General features: G+C 33.3%; 3 protein-coding genes across 4 annotated transcripts; 2 read left to right on the plus strand and 1 right to left on the minus strand.

Moving 5' to 3' along the window:
* The first annotated feature begins 1,670 nt into the window (after positions 1 to 1,670).
* On the plus strand, positions 1,671 to 4,207 carry LOC140056319 (cleavage and polyadenylation specificity factor subunit 5-like). The gene is made up of 7 exons (XM_072101654.1): positions 1,671 to 1,781; positions 2,183 to 2,383; positions 2,481 to 2,544; positions 2,635 to 2,724; positions 2,837 to 2,912; positions 3,125 to 3,239; positions 3,458 to 4,207. The coding sequence occupies exons 1-7, from the start codon at positions 1,675 to 1,677 to the stop codon at positions 3,477 to 3,479; spliced, it is 675 nt and encodes a 224-aa protein (XP_071957755.1). The 5' UTR covers positions 1,671 to 1,674; the 3' UTR covers positions 3,480 to 4,207.
* Positions 4,208 to 4,336: 129 nt separating this feature from the next.
* On the minus strand, positions 4,337 to 9,935 carry LOC140056318 (splicing factor 3A subunit 3-like). Its single transcript, XM_072101653.1, has 14 exons — positions 9,777 to 9,935; positions 9,198 to 9,245; positions 8,655 to 8,707; positions 8,429 to 8,534; positions 8,008 to 8,172; positions 7,718 to 7,800; positions 7,471 to 7,609; positions 7,071 to 7,315; positions 6,846 to 6,915; positions 6,309 to 6,473; positions 5,826 to 5,936; positions 5,479 to 5,569; positions 4,921 to 4,976; positions 4,337 to 4,496 (listed from the first exon to the last, which is right to left on the minus strand). The coding sequence occupies exons 1-14, from the start codon at positions 9,870 to 9,872 to the stop codon at positions 4,419 to 4,421; spliced, it is 1,506 nt and encodes a 501-aa protein (XP_071957754.1). The 5' UTR covers positions 9,873 to 9,935; the 3' UTR covers positions 4,337 to 4,418.
* A 132-nt stretch (positions 9,936 to 10,067) lies between these two features.
* On the plus strand, positions 10,068 to 17,627 carry LOC140056475 (IST1 homolog). 2 transcript variants are annotated; one of them, XM_072101850.1, is made up of 11 exons: positions 10,068 to 10,183; positions 10,555 to 10,671; positions 10,815 to 10,891; positions 10,993 to 11,184; positions 11,580 to 11,663; positions 12,071 to 12,187; positions 12,637 to 12,780; positions 14,489 to 14,581; positions 15,900 to 16,010; positions 16,223 to 16,256; positions 16,639 to 17,627. In XM_072101850.1, exons 2-11 carry the CDS (start codon positions 10,593 to 10,595, stop codon positions 16,821 to 16,823), a joined length of 1,116 nt encoding a protein of 371 aa, XP_071957951.1. In that variant the 5' UTR covers positions 10,068 to 10,183; positions 10,555 to 10,592; the 3' UTR covers positions 16,824 to 17,627. The 2 variants fall into 2 exon arrangements, with proteins under 2 accessions (XP_071957951.1, XP_071957952.1); XM_072101851.1 differs by lacking the exon at positions 14,489 to 14,581 and having other exon boundaries at positions 16,639 to 17,626.
* Positions 17,628 to 18,382: the final 755 nt, after the last annotated feature.

The following is an 18,382-nucleotide window of genomic DNA, read 5'->3' on the forward strand; positions in this document are numbered from 1 at the left end:
GGTTACATTTTGATAACATAACTTGATGTAAAGTCGCCGCTGGTAAGAAACATAAATTACGCGACAATAAGTGTCATCCAAAAACATTTTGGCGACGTAGTCCGTTTGTCGATGTAATAATAATGACAATAGGTAAGGCCCATTTACCTAGGACGATAACGATCGACGATGACGATTGGCGATAATTAGAGGTAAACATTTTAGGAATTGTATGCCAAGAGTTCGAATAATAAGTCGATGCTTTGGTGGGATCCTTACTAATTTAAACGTTGTTTACGCGCACGCGTATTCGCGAGTGTGGCGCTGTCGTGAAAATTAAATGATTTTTTATATTCAGAAGAATTGGAAATGATGTGCGCGTCAACAAATACTTGCAACATGTATCCAATGCACGAACATAAAAAGAGCAGTACGCCTACCACTATAACCTGCAGAAAGAAGGACAAGTTCAAGGAGAAATACAGTTATTTACTTTCAAGTTATTTCAGATGATGTTATGTGTGACTTAACTATTGCAAGAACTCTGTCTTCCAGTGTTTAGTAACACTTCCTTATTTGGGTTTGGTTGTCGCGCGACACCAATCAATCGGCACACAGGTACACGCACGTGTCCTAAGAGTGCAATAACTACTTGTACACCTTTCACTAAATGAGACACGTTAATGGTTGATGAATTATGACTGTCACTACAAAACAAGTCGATTGCGATGTAGTTATGTAGTTAAACTTTCAGGAACTATCGCTATTCTCGTTCATCATATATGCCGCCATACGCGTAAACCACGGGTTTGTTTACGTAGGACATCACTTACATCGTAATTATACGATGCGGGAGTTTTAGACAGGAGGGGTGGACCACCATGATGATGTTACGGCTGATAGCTTGGTCAAGGAGAGAACATCCCCAAGATGAAGATCAGTACACTTGCTCATGTTTCTATAGTGATAATAAACTTGGTATATTTACTAAACAAACATTTGGTTGCATAATTTGTTAAGCAAAGCACGTGCGCAGTGTGGATACTTTGGTGTAATATTACCATGCCACGCCTATTTATAATATCTTAAGCTCTTTCTACACTATCAAACTTTATGTGACTGAACAATGTGATGTGCACATATATGGACAAGATGATGGCATATCACTACCATATTTAAGCATATCACTACCATATTTAAGCATATCACTACCATATTTAGACACATTTCTATCACAACACATTTTTTGTCACATAAAGTTTTATAATCGCAGTCAGAGATTTAAACAACTTTAAGTTTAGTTTGAACAGCTTTACATTATAGGCAAATATATCATTATGTGAGAATAAATGACATTACAATACAATAAGTAGGTATGATAATACAGTAGATTTATAAAGTTTTTAGAGTGCTTTAGTTGTCCGGTAACGAAGTGCTATTTATCATTCACAATTTAATTTATATTACAGTCAAAAAGTAACTCCAAAATCCTTCTATCATATCACTATCACATTTAATTCAATGCCTTTATGATTTATGTAACATATTACGTAATTATTTGATGAATATTTAAAGAGAATATTTAAAGAAAATGTTTAACAAAATTTAAGTGATGACACTTATTTAGTTTTTTTTTTCATTTTGTAGTATAGCGCCACCACCACATGTTTCGAACAACGGCATCAAATAAACAAAATGGCGACAACTCCGCGTGGATCAAAAGGTTGGCCTAAAAGCCGTGATTACAACCAAAAATACAACATTGTTGGAGGTGGAGGACCTCTAGAAAGAACTACACATTTGTAGGTTTAATTTGAATATCTTATAAATTTACAAAATAACCTGTATTTAAAGTCTTTGGCCTTAGAAAACTCAACTAGATCTGCTCGACCGGCAGGAGGGTCAAGCGAATGCCAACACTACCGAAAGCGTTTGCCGAGTGAAGCGTTTCATTAATTTGCATGCAGGCAATGTTTGATAATGGCCTAGGCCTAGCCCATAATAACAATGCTCAGAGCAGCTTTTATTTTCTTATATTGAAAATAGGCATACTGTAGGTTGGCAAGTACAATGCCCACTAATTATTAATAAAAAATATCCTATTTAGGCCTATAATAATAATTTAATATAAAAAAAAAGATAAATATTTGGTTATTCTCCAAATATTTATTTAAATGATTGTTGTTTTTTTTTTCAAATACAGATATCCACTAACAAACTACACATTTGGAACCAAGGATCCTCTGTATGAAAAGGACCCGTCAGTAGCAAAGAGGTTTGCAAGAATGCGAGATGAGTTTAATTCAATGGGAACAAGACGGTCTGTAGAGGGTGTACTCATTGTTCACGAACATGGCTTGCCGCATGTACTACTTCTACAACTTGGCACAACCTTCTTTAAATTGTAAGACTTGGTTTTTGGAGGAATTTTTGTTTACATGTAATTTGTAAACTAGATTTGATTAAACACTTTTTTATTATCAATAAATTTTGTTTTGTAGACCGGGTGGAGAACTTAAAACGGGTGAAAATGAAGTAGATGGACTAAAGCGGTTACTAACAGAGGCAAGTCAAATGTTATAAGAACTTACTTTCATATACTTAGTCAATTCAAAAGTTGTACTTTGGTTAAATTTAATTGTAAATGTTTTACAGATTCTTGGTCGTCAAGACGGTGTCAAACAGGAATGGGTTATAGAGGATGTTATTGGAAATTGGTGGCGCCCTAACTTTGAACCGCCCCAGGTAACATAATACAGTATATATTTTCCCATGCAGATTTAAAAAATAAAAAATATTTTAAATTTTATGCTGTGTTTAATGTCTAACATTTAATAAAATATGTTTATTTTTTCAGTATCCGTATATTCCAGCTCATATAACTAAACCCAAGGAACACAAGAGATTGTTTTTAGTGCAACTACAGGAAAAAGGTATTCACAAAGTATATAACTAAAAATATTAGCATTTATCTATAAATAAACCAAACTTGACAATGAAAAGTTATATGGAGATTATAGCATATATTTTCAGAGTCTAGATAATTGTAATAATCAACAAACACTCAAAGCGCTCTTATCTTTACAAAATAGTGGTATATAAATGTGGCATAGATAGATAGATATATTTTCCTTTTTTTTTGTAGCTCTATTTGCTGTCCCAAGGAATTACAAACTGGTTGCTGCACCTCTGTTTGAATTGTATGATAATGCTACAGGATATGGACCAATCATATCAAGTCTACCACAGAACCTCAGCAGGTAAAATCATTCAATTTATGTTTACAGGAAGCTTGCATAATTTATGTTAAAATGTATGTTAAAACTAATTCAACATTTTGGAACATTCTCAAGAACAAATGAGTAAAATTAACTAATGACGTTCCAAAACTTTTTGTCATTAGATTTTATTTTAAAGTTATATAGTAAATTCCTCTTAATTCGTAAATTTAAACTATAAATATAATGTTGATCTACAGGTTCAATTTCCTCTACAACTGATGGAATTGGAAGATAATTATTGAATGGGGTTGATAAGTTGAATGATAGTGATGAAAAGAATGAAACACAACAAGACCTGTAGTGGGAAAGTCCAATACATCACTACCAGTCTGAAAACTATAAAAGACAAAGCGCAATAGAAAACATGCTATTGGCACTAATATAAATACAAGTATAGTATTAGTTTACAGATGATTGACTTGTTTGATTAAAAACATACCTGTTTAACAGAAAGTGTCAAGTACATTTTTATTTGAATGGTTAATCAACAAAAGCTTGTTCGTTGAGCACTAACGTAGTGTTAGAAATACTCCATTGTCAAACACAAAAATGTGTAACTTAATGTTTTGTTTTAATTAAATATGTGTCATGTATGATTTTGTTGTAATTTTGGTTTGTGTAAGAAAGAAAGGCATGATGGGATACCATACTTTCTGGAAAAAAATGTTGCGACTGGGTAGAGAATACAGATGACGTTTGGAATATGTCATGGAAAATGTTGTAATATTAATTTGTGAAGACAGGATGGGAAAATAATATTAAGGCTGGGTGGGGTATGTACAGTAGAGTGTTTATTGTTTTGTAATGATGAAATGAGTACTTCATGAACACAAAATTGGATTGGATACCGTACATGAATGAGATAATTGTGTATATATTAGTTAAGTAGCTGTTTTGTATCATGGTAGATATAGATTTCAAAATAAAAGAATACATTTTAATGTTTATTTGTGAATCATTTTATTTGTTTATTTTAATCCAAATTATTAAGGTATTAAAATGATGATTGATAGTTACTAGATTAAGTTTTTACTTAGTATGAGACCAATTATTCCATGAGACAAACTGCTCAAATTACTTCACATTTTTTGTTACAAATCTAACTAGCAATGCAGGTAATTACACATCTCTTACAGAAAATGAATAAAAATAACTGCCTCACAATAACCCCTGTCTCTTAAGATCCTCGTAAGTCTTCTTATTTACGACGTTGCCAATTGAGTCTTCAAATTCCTCCTGAAAATAAACAAGTTCAAATTGTGTGCATGTTCGTTTATTTTATTCACATTTATTTGAAACAGCTCAAGAAAAAAAACAAGCATACATTTACAATAAGTTAAATATATAAGAGATTTTCAGGGATCAGAAAAAAATGTAAAAAGAACTTGTCTTATACCAACCCCTAAACAGAACAAATATACAAATAAACTGCTGCATGACTTATCATTTCTCGAGAAGACGGCTGCATCATAAAAGAGACGTTGAGACATTCTCAACCATACTTTCCTTTTGGAAACAAATGGTGTACCACAAGCTTACTTTAAAAACTGAAACAAATTACAACTTTTGGAAACAAATGGTGCACCACAAGCTTACTTTAAAAATTGCAACAAATTACAAAGTTTACACCAAAATATTGTTTAATGTATTCTCTACCAACCTCAGTTTCTGGTTGAAATCGTTCAGCAGTTTTGGATGATTTTAACTTTTCCCACACTGCAAAAAATTAGAAAAAATAAAACAAAACTGTTACTATTGTGCATACAGTATGTATACATTAATCAAATGCACTGCAATTGTTCAATACAATTCAGCCTTGAGATAAAGCAGTATTAATACTGCAATTGTTCAATACAATTCAGCCTTGAGATAAAGCAGTATTAATACTGCATTTGTTCAATACAATTCAGCCTTGAGATAAAGCAGTATTAATACTGCAATTGATCAATACAATTCAGCCTTGAGATAAAGCAGTATTAATACTGCAATTATTCAATACAATTCAGCCTTGAGATAAAGCAGTATTAATACTGCAATTATTCAATACAATTCAGCCTTGAGATAAAGCAGTATTAATACTGCAATTATTCAATACAATTCAGCCTTGAGATAAAGCAGTATTAATACTGCAATTGTTCAATACAATTCAGCCTTGAGATAAAGCAGTATTTTCAGTCCTACAACGGTTCACTGAATAAGAAGTAAGAAGTGTACTTACATGCTAGAGCATCTTCTATGTTAGTAACATTTGCAAAATGTGCTGTGTTTGGGATACCAAGACATCTCATACCATGTGCATGACGCCATTCCTACAATCAATAGAAACAAATATGTGTAACAGAATTCCAACAAGTGTCCTTTTTTGGTATATGTACAAACTTCAACAAAATTAGTACAGTATATGTCAACAAACAATTTAATAAAATCAAATCTTTATTTGTTCCATATATAAAATGTGTACATGGAAAAATTGTTTTCCTCGACAGAAAGTATAGTAAAACATTCACAATTACATCAATTAAATAATATTATTAAAGTTGTAAAAATGCTAGATGATTTACTTACAGCAAAATGTCTCTGGAATGCCTTTGGTCCTCTGTATGTCTGCTCTCCACAGATCTCACAAGAGTAGTTGATATTTAAACCATGTAACTTGTACAACCAATAAGGTATAGGCTAAACAAAATAAGCAGATTGAAAAGTAAAATACACTACATTTATTGTGTATATAATAATAATAATGATATAGCACCTAATACAATGTTTCTAAGCTCTTTACACACAAAAAATGATCCATAAAATGTGTAATTAACCAAAAAAGGAGGAAAAGCAGAGGAACCATTTACACCGCTCCATTCTCAAGCACTTTGAAGCTCTCATATGATAGCTTACTGGAACAGTATTCACAGAAGCTTGAGTGAAAAAGGCATCTGTCTAACCTATCCTACTAAAATAAATATCAATCCATAAATAATATTTAGTTTACATTAATTAATTTTAGTTTATTCCAACGAATGTGTTGAGTTGAAAGAAACTCAAATCTTGTACCTTTCCATCCCAGCCTAGTGGAAGGTTTTTAGGGTTATAAATGACCTCATCATCCTCATCATCACTGTCACTATCGCTGTATTGTTCAACCTCGTCATCCTCTCGCTCTGCATCTGTACGTGCCTGCTTACGTTGAATGTTCTCACGGGTAGATAATCGTTGCTCCTGTAGGGAAGAAAAAACAAATTCTCTTTAATTCTCCCAGTTTATCTTATTGCACGGCCCAAATATGGTAGTGATATGACATCACTATGTCCATATATGGGCACATCACATTTTTATTCACATCAAGTTTAATATTGTAGACAAAGCTTTACTCTTCCCCATTACATAACTTCCCCCTCTAGATATACTGCCTGGGTACAGATAATATAATGCAATTGATTATTTCCCCAGAGCTCACCCAGTTGTTTTTACTAGATATTAATGGTAGTTCAGAGTACTAAATCAAACCTTGCATATCAGGTTTGATAAAACAAATGAGTACTTTTTTAATTAAATGCTAAATTTATCTGCTGTTACATCAAATGCACTTACCCCAAGTTGTTCTGACAGGTAGTACAATTGTGCTTCCAGAAAACCAATGTCTTTGTGCTTTTCGCTGTCTCTGCAATTACAAAATAAAGACATCAGAAAATGGATATTGAATAAATAACACATTATTTATGATATTTCAGTTTAAATATCAAAGGATCTAACCCATTGACCCATCCATCAACTAGAATGTGTAATTATATTGATAATAGCACAAAAAATACCTACTTTTTGCCTCCTTTGCCAGATTTACTTTTAGCAAACAATGACGGGTCTAGCTGGTTCAGAGGAACGCCTTTTGTGGTAAACAGTCGCTGAGCTCTCTGATCTAATGTGCCACCACATTTCAAATTTAGCGCCATCAAGGCAGATTTTAAACGATCAAGACCCAACGATGCAAGTTCTTCTGATGATGAGAACGCAGACAAGTCTAAATGGGCACCGGCGTATGTCATGGCACTACTGGCTTCTTTCTGCATAAATGAATATTTACAATTTGTCAGTTCAGTATCATCAAATGATATTATTCAATACTATTTTTTAAAATGTATACTGTGATGATGTTGGTGGTTGATGAATTAAACTATTGGTAGTTTTGTTACAAAAATAGAAGACATTGTAATTTTACCTGCCATCCTGGGAATTGTCCTGCCTCCCACTGCTTCTCAAATTCTACCTTAACATTCTCTATTTCATCACTAAGGTCAATGAGGGGTTGAATCCTTATCAAGTATCCTCCAAGATATTCCAACAGCATTTCAATATACCTGTGTATATAATAGACCACAAATAACATGAGTATAGCTATAGCTGTCAACATTTTGTTAACTTCTTTTAAGCAGCAGGTAAAGATGATAAATGTAATTGAATCTTACCGCCTGTATTCCGCATTCTTCTTGTCTTTTGGAACATCAAATAAGTGATCAAATGTGGACAGGTATGTTAAATAATCCAATTTCTAAAACACCAAAAAAATAAACAAAGTTACAGAATTATTCTTCGCTTTAATCCACTTTATCTGCCAAACTGTATTTTGATATACACACTAACATAGGTATATATACTCACACAAATATTGGAAACATTTTAGGCAAAATTATTAGTGTGGCGTTTTAAAATCCAGTCACTTTGAATGGTAAATATTTACATATATTTATTATCTTACCTCAACTCCTTTTAAATTGATAAACTTATCATAACATTCATGCAGATCCAGGTATTTGCCATAGCCCTCCTCGTCTGTAAATTCCACCAACATTTGATTTTCATCAGCTGGGTTAGTACGTTCCTCATCCAACATTTCAAACTCTACAGACATTGGAACTGATATCTGTAAGATGTATAATAATGTGTTATAATAATGGTGTTAAATTAAAAACGATAAATATCAGGAAATCTGTGAGTGAGGAAAAGCGACCCCCAACCAAGATTCGAAATCGGAAACTTCATGCTTCATATGCAGATGTTCTAACTATAAATATAATGCTGCTGCATAGGTGCTTTTTATTTTTACACTAAATAACCTTTAATACATATTAGCTGAATTGAATGGTAAATTAAGATTTAAATGCTGGGAGGGAGATTACCTCATTTGGGTGTTTCTTGTGAAAATCCTTGAGCGTTTTCAATCTTGCATAAAATTCTTGAAACTCATTTGGTCCAGACAAAGCCTGCACTTCTTCCTTACGCAGTCTGACAAAAGAAGACAAAACAAATGAAACATTTAATGAATGAAGTAATCAAAAACAAAATATTCCTACACTATACTACTGTATATGCCTTCATGATTTTGTTCATTTCTACTAAACTTACCCATCTTTGTCCTCATACAACTCTTTCAGCTTGTGGGAGCTCTCCATATGCCTCTGTAAATAACGAAAGCATATAAAGAATATTTGGTTTGATATACCATAGGTTCAATTAAATGTAGTATACAATCAATTAGACACATTTTATGAAAGAAATTTAAAATGATTCCTGAATCCATTTGTGTTGTTGTTTTTTTTTGTTATTCAAATGGGTGTGTAGTGTAAAAAAAGCAAAAAAAGGTAAAACAATCTTCTACATTTGGTTAGTTTGTGGAATTATAACCGTACTGTAGAAGTATTATATCTGGTACAAAACAACGGGACGATTCAGCACGGGACTACTCGGCCCCGAGACGATTCAGCATACTTAAATTTATCGGCTTTGATATGCATTTTATAAGCATAAAATAAGCTTTTTTCCCCAAACTTTATTTTCAGAGAGACGATAGGGTAGTACTACTAGGGATAAAGATGCAATAAAGCAAAAATTTTGAAAACTTTGTCGAAAATGATCATTTTTTAGTCATGCCCATGGTGCATTACTTACATCACGCAGGATTTTGACACTCTGATCAGAGTTGATCTGCTCTCTTGTCTGTAAATAAAATGAATTATTAATTTAATTTGTTTCTCCAGTATGTTATACGCATTTAGTAGCCCTTGTATTTTACTACTAGACTACTGCAATACCGTACTTATTACGGTAATAAGCCTACATACACGTTCCAACTATAGCATTAACAAGGTATATATAAAGATACTGTACTATGCCTACAGTACTACTACTAGGCTACTCTAGGGTCAGTATTAATATTATTAAATTGCCTTACTCCATGTTATCAATCAAACAAAAATCGATTGTCTGTAGCTAGATTTCTTCTCTACAGAGCAGTCAGAACCAAGTATTATTAAGATTTATGTTTGTAATCAATAACAATTTAGTTTAAACACAATTCCTACGGGAATAATTGAATATGAAAAGGCTAGGCCTAGCTAGGTCTCCTATTCACCCCAACACACATGGATGGTCGCACACGAAGCCGGTTGAAGAGCCTAAACTAACCCTACCATAACTTATCTAATTTAATTACACCTAGCTAGCTAGGCCTAATTCTTATCAACTTACAGAATTCTTTTTGTGAAGCATTTCTTTCGTCATTGCATTCACGATCCGCTCCTTTTCTTCATGGAGCCTTCTTTGCTGCTCTAATAAAGTTTCCATTTTTTAGGAAAAAACTCAAACAACAAACGCCGCACTTTCGTTTTTTTCGCGAAATCAATCTTAAAAGTTGCCAGAAAATCAAATTACAAACAACCCAATTTTTCCTCCGCACACAAAAAAAATGTCAGAATGAAAAACTAAAAATAGAACAGACGTAATCGTAAACCTTCCGTGCATGCGCATTACATCTTTGTTTGTATTTTGATCTGCTGTGTGTGATTCACACTCAGTTGATATTTATTTCATTTCATTACCCCTAGTTTTACACTCTATTAACAGACGTACTGAACTGTAATAAGTAAAAATAAAAGGTTCGTTTAAAATTATATACTATCTTTTTATAGGAAGTAACTAATGACGATTGCAGAGACCAGTTTTAGTTTACAGTGAGTGTCAGTGTAGTGTTGGAGGCCCTACCTCATAGCCTAGGCCTCCTCCTCTCCTCTCTCTCGATCATCTCTCATCCCTACCAAAACAGCTTGCTGACTGCCTATATTGCTAGCTGTACATCTAGGTTGTCCAGGTTAGAGGTTAGCCCTGTTTAAGCCCTAAAAGTATCCATCCATACTTAGGACTGTGAGATAGATTAGTAGTATTGACGACAAGATCATCCTGACTGATACATCATCACATTCAACATTCACAAGTTTTAACTTATTTTTTTAAATAATATTTTTTTCAGAATCACAAAACAAAAGTGAGTGATCAAAAGTGACTAAAATGGGTTTCAACAAAAGCAAATTGAAAGTGAATTTAAAATTAGCCATTAACAGGTTAAAATTGATGGAAAAGAAGAAAAGTAAGTATAGTCATTATCATATCATTCTCATAAAGAATAACATCATATTATTATAAATTAATTAATTTACTTACACTGGTATATGTTGATAGTTGTGTCACTGAAATTTTTACTAATATCTAAATTAAATTTTTTTTTTAAAGCTGAGTTGGCGTTAAAAGCTAGGAAGGAGATTGCTGATTACATCTCTAATGGCAAAGAGGATAGAGCAAGAATTCGGGTAAAATAAAATATACTGAAATCTATTATTGAAAGTATGTATTGTATTGACAGAAAAAAAAACAATTGATATATTGGTACATGTATATTTTTTTTTTGTAGGTTGAACACATTATTCGTGAAGATTACTTGGTGGAAGCTATGGAAATAATAGAGCTGTATTGTGACTTTTTGTTGGCCCGCTTTGGTATCATTGAGACGACTAAGTGCGTTGATGAAGGCCTAGAAGAGTCTATTTGCTCCATCTTGTGGGTTACTCCTAGGCTAAGCGCAGACATTCAAGAACTTAAAGTGGTAACTATGTTCTGCCTTTCTTTTTCACATTATTTTATTCTAATTTTTATATGATAATACTAAGCATTGATGTAGCCATGTGAAATAAAGTGGTCCGATTTTCGCAAGAAAAGGGAATAATCTCTGTTCAAGCCGCTGGGTTGTCAAAGGCCTCTGTGAAAAAGTAAGAAACCTTACCAACTATACTGGTGGCTACGGCCCTGCTAAGAACAGTACAGTAGCTTAATTTGATAGTGTTTTGTCTTTTTCTAGGTATCAGAGCAATTTCATGTTACTAAGTACAGTAGCTTTTAAGTAGCTTAATGTGATAGTGTTTTGTCTTTTATTTAGGTATCAGGCCAATTTCATGTTCCCAAGTACTGTAGCTTAATGTGATAGTGTCTTTTTTTTTATAGGTATCAGACCAATTTTTCATGAAGTATGGCAAACCATACTGCTCAGCAGCTAGAGCAGATGAGCATGATGTTGTCAACCAAAGAGTAAGTTTCTAAACACCTACTAAGGTTCACACTTAACTGTATTTCATTGACTGGAGTATTTGTACTTTTAAGGAAACTTTTTGGATTCATTTTTTCTTGTCTGCATTTTAAATTAATTTGTTTTAATGTTTTGTGTACCAATCATAGTTTGTTTTATATAGTCCTAAAGCTCTGTCTACACTACTTTATTTGTTTGTTTGTACAGGAGGAGGGGGTGATGATGCCCTGGTGGTCAATATATCACCTAGGCAAGCTCTGTCTACACTACTTTATTTGTTTGTTTGTACAGGGGGAGAGGGTGATGATGCCCTGGTCAATAGATCACATAGGCTCAAAATATTAACTGTATGTTTCTATATGTATATAATAATAAGTTTAATCTTTATTTATGTACTTCCTTTTTACAGTTAAAGTTAAAGATGAGTTACCAAGCGCCACCAAAGTCACTCATAGAAAATTACATGATTGAAATTGCTAAAAGTCACAATGTTCCATTTGAGCCAGATCCAACCGTGCTATACAATGTAAGGGTAAAGCTACTTATTTCAATAACCAACCAATAACCAACCAATAGCCAACCGATAACCAACCAATAACCAAACAATAACCAACCAATAACCAACCAATAACCAACCGATAACCAACCAATAACCAAACAATAACCAAACGATAACCAACCGATAACCAACCGATAACCAACCGATAACCAACCGATAACCAAACGATAACCAAACGATAACCAAACGATAACCAAACGATAACCAACCGATAACCAACCGATAACCAACCGATAACCAACCGATAACCAACCGATAACCAACCGATAACCAACCAATAACCAAACAGTAACCAACCGATAACCAACCGATAACCAACCAATAACCAACCAATAACCAACGATAACCAACCACCAACCAATAACCAAAAATATTAAGTGAATATAATAATTATTTCATTTTTTCAAATCTTGTAGCCTGCAGATGTAGAGGCATTGCTAATAGAAACTGATGAAATGGGCGGAGCCTCTGGAAGCAGTAAGCCAGGGAGTGGCCCTGGTAATGGTGGGGGAGGGTTAGCCCAGCCTTTGGTGGCACAGCCTTTTCCATATCCTGCTCAGGTAAGCATAGAATTGGTTGGTTGGCTTTTTTTTCTGCTTTTAATAGGCTAGGATAATCCAGATAGCTTTTTCACTTTTTAAACTCTAGTGAGTTCTGTTCTTGGGTAGTCTCTCATTTTTAAGCTTTAAATTTCTGCAGAGTGGTGCAGTAAAATAGAAAATTTAAATGTTTTTCCCCTTAATTATCAAATTATCAGCTTTACTTGTAGAAGGTTAGATTAGGTTGCTTTACTACTATACTTAAGGTGTGCTTAGTGAATGGTGTGGTAGTTGGTACTGTAGCTTTTTTGGTAACATTTTTACAGTGACTTATATTAAGCACCGTTGTTTGGTAGTAAAGGTTTGTACTCTGCATTGTTTTACTCTTTAAAGATTAAAAATTTAGCACCCACTTAAAAGATACGCCTTAACATGCTAACTTGATACGCCTTAACATGCTAACTTGATACGCCTTAACATGCTAACTTGATACGCCTTAACATGCTAACTTGATACGCCTTAACATGCTAACTTGATACGCCTTAACATGCTAACTTGATACGCCTTAACATGCTAACTTGATACGCCTTAACATGCTAACTTGATACGCCTTAACATGCTAACTTGATACGCCTTAACATGCTAACTTGATACGCCTTAACATGCTAACTTGATACGCCTTAACATGCTAACTTGATACGCCTTAACATGCTAACCCTAACTAACCATCATAACTTTATGTTTTATTTATTTAACATGTCTAATACCATTAATATAGCTAACATTTATTAATGAAAATAATACAATTTAACAGGATAACTTGTTATTGCACAATAACAAACTATCCTACCCTAAACAGAAAAATCTGAATGACGGAAAACATTTAAGAGAAAAGAGAGTTGTTATTGCTTTAGAATTTAGATTTTGTTTTGTGTTGTTTTTTTAATTCAATAGTTTTGTTTGAATTATTTTGTTTATTACCTCCGCCAAGGAGGTTATGTTTTCACCCCTGTATGTTTGTGTGTGTGTCTGTGAACAGCCTGGAGGCCACAGTTTTTATCCGATTCTAACCAAATTTGGACACAATGATCTATGCCCAAAAAGCTCGGACGAGTTCGAATTTGAGGGGGAAAAGTCATAGGTCAAGGTCACAACTAACAAAAAACTATTTTACTGCCTAGAGACCACAGTTTTGATCCGATTCTCACCAAACTTAGCCACAATGTTCAATGACACATCATATAATTGTGGTTAAATTTTGAATGGTCAGGGTCAAAGATCAAGGTCCACAAAAAAAAAATAAAAAAATAAAAAAATAATAAAAAAAAAAACCCCTCAGTGGAACTTGAACCAGCGATCTCAACTATGAGAGGCTGGATACATAACCATTAGACCACACTGTCATCCACAACTTTGTAGTGTGCAGTTAACATATTTACACTTAGAACTAATAAAAAAAAATTTAAAAAAAAAATATTCAGGGGACATTTTATGTAGGGGAATTTTACAGTAGGCGGAGGTTTGTACTCTCGGAGTACCCTCTAGTTATTTATATTCTTATGTGTTAAAAACAATTCTATGCTATTTCTAATATTAAAATTGTATTTGTTTATGTTTTTCTCATTTTAATTAACTCCAATTAATGACCTTTGAGGTCATATTTAATTGGAGTGTTATTAAATGAGTACTGTATGTTGCACTTTATGTTTTCTGTTATGCACGCATGTAGAATGATCCAGCATATCCACCACAGCACAGGTTTAAGCAGAGTGGACCTCCTCCCCCAATACCAGGGAGACCACCAGTAGCCACCTCACATCAGGTAGGAGTACCTCTACAGGTACACCCTGTACATAAACAATGGGGTACTACCACTACACACAAAGGCATTGTTATCATTATTGCTAGAAAATTATTAGTAACGCAGATATTTTATTTAATATTTTGAATCAGTGTAGTTTAGAATTTTGTTTTTAAATTTATCAAAAAGAGCAGTTTACAACATTAAGGTCTACTAGCTATAATTCAATATTTAGGTTTTGTTATAGTGATAACATGGAAGAATAAGTACAGACTTATTTCTCAATGGTGAGTAAAAGATTTGCCGCTGTAAGCAATAAATAAGTAACTAATAAATATGCTGATTTTTATCCCAAGTGGCATTTTATGTATTACAAAAGCTATTACCTACAAGAGTGCTCCTTGATGCTTTCTGAGTTTATTACCTACAAGAGTGCTCCTTGATGCTTTCTGAGTTTTTACTCAGATTTAACAGTAGAATTATATGTACAATATGTATACTATACTTGACTGGGTCTGTACTAATAACCTAGGTATATAGTACAGCTTAGAGCGGTTATATCTACACTTGGATTTAGGATAAAGTAATGGGATTAAGGATAGTATCTAAATCAGCCCTGATCTAAAGTATGGTTGGATTAAGGATAGTGTCTAAAGTAAGGTGGATTATAACCAAACATGTGATAATTGATCATATGATTATACTACTACTACTACTACTACTACTACTACTGATTATAATCAGTTAATACAGTTAGTAAAACATAGAAGGTAAATTACCTTGGAAACATGGACCCCTATTTGACCCCTATTTGACCCCAGTAACTAGATTCAGTATGACAATCAAGGTCAGTTACACCCCAGTCTTACTTCCTGGATAACAAATGCCAGTGTGTAAAGTACACTCAGCTTCCTCAGGAAGTGTTTAATCAACTTATGTTTATTGCTTTGGAATATAATATATTATACATATTCGGAATATATGGAATATACAGCATATACTGTATTATATCCAGCATATTTTTTAAATTTTATAAGAAAACCCTGTTTGAAACAAGAAACACTTTTTAAATTGACTGTATTTTGGTTCTTTAATGTATTTTCGTTCTTTAGTTTAAAGTTTTCTTTACTGTGGTCTGTGTATTTCAACAGACAATTTAAATATATCTCATTGCATTTTTAAAATTCTGTTTCTTTCTAGAGAATATATTAAATTTAAAGAAATTTAATTTAAAGAGAGGATATGTCATGGTCCTCGGAATGAATACATTTGGAATTAAGATTCATAATAATATTTAACATTCATTATAATAATATTTAACATTCATTATAAATTACAGTCGCCACATCAACCACCAGTAGGAGGGATGCCAATGGGGCCACCAAATCCTGGTGCAGCACCTTACCCGGGACCAGGATATTCCCAGGGACCAGCCTACCCTCCTGGACCAGTAAGTACCCACAAATATTCTTTAATTATATTTTATTACAAAGACTGTATGCATACATTAAGCCAAGTCATGACAAGTGCAATTTACAGGCTGATGTAATTGTATGATCATGTTATTACAAAGACTGTATGCATACATTAAGCCAAGTCATGACAAGTACAATTTACAGGCTGATGTAATTGTATGATCATGTTATTTATTTTCTTTTCTAGCCACCACCATCATACACTTCTTTTGATCCAGCATGTGAGTTACACTTAATTTGCTATATGTATAATAATTTACATAATCAATGATGTACACTACTCAGTAGTGGATGCAAGATTTGTGGGGCCAAAGGCCTAAAAAATTGTGAAATTTCATTTCATTATTTATTTGGTCTATTTCAATATATACATAAAAAAAATGAAATTGGGGAGACCAGGGTCAACCTAAGTGAACTTAATCACTGTAGCTGAGCCGGTTGACCCAACCTCAAAGTTGGGCCCCCTTTTGGATCTGCATATGCTACTGCTATGAGATCATAATAATAATAACCTGTAAAACACATGAACCTACGACACTACTGAATTCACTCGCTATCATGCTTTCTAATAGTGTTAATAATATTTATGATTGCTTTATTCAGACCCTCCCCCAGCCGCTCCATCGGCTCCAGAGAAATCAATGCCCGCAGCGTCATTCCCGGAGTTACCATCAGTACCGGCATCAACATTCCCGACGGATAGCGTAGGGAAAGGGTCAGCTGGTGGGGAAGATGTGGACTTTGATGATTTGACCAAAAGGTTTGAAGAATTGAAGAAAAAGAAATAAACCTACTACAACCATGGAGTTTTTACCTCCATGCTACAAGAAATAAACCTACTACAAGCATGGAGTTTTTACCTCCATGCTACAAGAAATAAACCTACTACAAGCATGGAGTTTTTACCTCCATGCTACAAGAAATAAACCTACTACAAGCATGGAGTTTTTACCTCCATGCTACAACAGAGGAGCATTGCCTATGACTTACATAATATTGTATTATTTATATATTTTACGAAACGTATATTGAATTTGATGAGCATGGCTAATGCAATATTTGCGGGTGTTTACACATTTAATTAACATGTTAATCATCCACAAAGGCATATAAAAAAGATCACCTTTTGAACATAAATGAAACTGCACTGGTAGTTATAAATATATATGAAATGGAAAAAAATGAACGTACCAATTTAGTTCCATGTTAAAATAGTCTGCACCTCAGATCGTTTATATCACACCAGGCTAATCTACAAAAAAAGGAAAAAAACAAAGTTGTATTGAAATGGAATAAATTAAAATTTAAAAGTTGTAAAAAGTAGTTTAATTCTGTGCTATGCAATGGATGATGGACACATTCTTTTACCTTTTATTTTAGTAAACTAGTTACTAAAATGTAGAAGATTCTAGATTGTCTGTAGTTGTAAATGAATACTGTAGATTTTAGTAATTAAATTATCAAAAAGAATATCAAAATATCAAAATAAGAATATTTTAATTTTTCTGTGGGAATCTTTTCCAACATTAGTTACTTCTCAACACTCTCATTCTAGGCCTATAAATAAAGTTGATTTTATTGATATATTAAATTCCAAATACTACTAATTTTATATTTTGAGTTATTTAATAAAGGTTACAATGTACAGTAGAGGTGACATTTTACGTTTTTATATACAGTTTCATTATACAGTAATATGATTGGTTCCTACTTAGACGCAGAGACGAACGACGAGGGCGCGCAAGTGAGTTGACCAATCACAAGGGCCAGTTCATATCCATCGCGTCGTGATTGGTGAAATTACTTGCGATTGCGACGCGCTTATTACGTCGTTGCGTTCAAGTGGAAACCGCGGCAATTTTGTTTCGTCATTTTGTAAAGATAAATCGTAATTCAGCCACGGCTAGTTACGTTTTATTGTAAGCAATATTTGTGAAATAAATACGATGTGTGGACAGTTTAAATTATAGATCGACATTTTAAAGAAACACTGCATTTCTGAAATACGAAAGAAACGCCCGGTAAACGAGAAATGAAAAGAAGGATTCTCCACTGTAAAATAACATGCGACAAAATGACGGTAAACCACCGTAAACTCTACAGTGGTCGTAACATCAATAAACTACAAGTCTTTGATAATTATTATTAATGCTAAGATGCACCATATAGGCCTACCAATATATTAATTAATTATGTAATCCTAGAATTAAATTGATACTTAAAACACGGAGAATGCTTAAACTAAGACAGTAATCATAATTGATAACGTAACGTAGAAGAAATATTAATTGATGTTTTAAATAACTCCGTGATTATTGTCATTATTTCTTTATGTTATAACAAAAAA

The sequence above is a fragment of the Antedon mediterranea genome, chromosome 8 (genome assembly GCF_964355755.1).
Source record: "Antedon mediterranea chromosome 8, ecAntMedi1.1, whole genome shotgun sequence".
Classification (NCBI taxonomy): Eukaryota; Metazoa; Echinodermata; class Crinoidea; order Comatulida; family Antedonidae; genus Antedon; species Antedon mediterranea.

Bases quoted from the DNA above. Each gene is read 5' to 3' on its own strand.
- LOC140056319 (XM_072101654.1), top strand. From the start codon at position 1,675: ATGGCGACAACTCCGCGTGGATCAAAAGGTTGGCCTAAAAGCCGTGAT. The intron at 1,782-2,182 runs GTAGGTTTAATT...TTTCAAATACAG, and splicing joins CTAGAAAGAACTACACATTT to ATATCCACTAACAAACTACA. The intron at 3,240-3,457 runs GTAAAATCATTC...GTTGATCTACAG, and splicing joins CTACCACAGAACCTCAGCAG to GTTCAATTTCCTCTACAACT.
- LOC140056318 (XM_072101653.1), bottom strand. From the start codon at position 9,872: ATGGAAACTTTATTAGAGCAGCAAAGAAGGCTCCATGAAGAAAAGGAG. The intron at 8,535-8,654 runs GTAAGTTTAGTA...TTCTTTTGTCAG, and splicing joins TTGTATGAGGACAAAGATGG to ACTGCGTAAGGAAGAAGTGC. The intron at 7,801-8,007 runs GTAAGATAATAA...TTGGTGTTTTAG, and splicing joins TCAATTTAAAAGGAGTTGAG to AAATTGGATTATTTAACATA.
- LOC140056475 (XM_072101850.1), top strand. From the start codon at position 10,593: ATGGGTTTCAACAAAAGCAAATTGAAAGTGAATTTAAAATTAGCCATT. The intron at 12,188-12,636 runs GTAAGGGTAAAG...CAAATCTTGTAG, and splicing joins ATCCAACCGTGCTATACAAT to CCTGCAGATGTAGAGGCATT. The intron at 14,582-15,899 runs GTAGGAGTACCT...TATAAATTACAG, and splicing joins CAGTAGCCACCTCACATCAG to TCGCCACATCAACCACCAGT.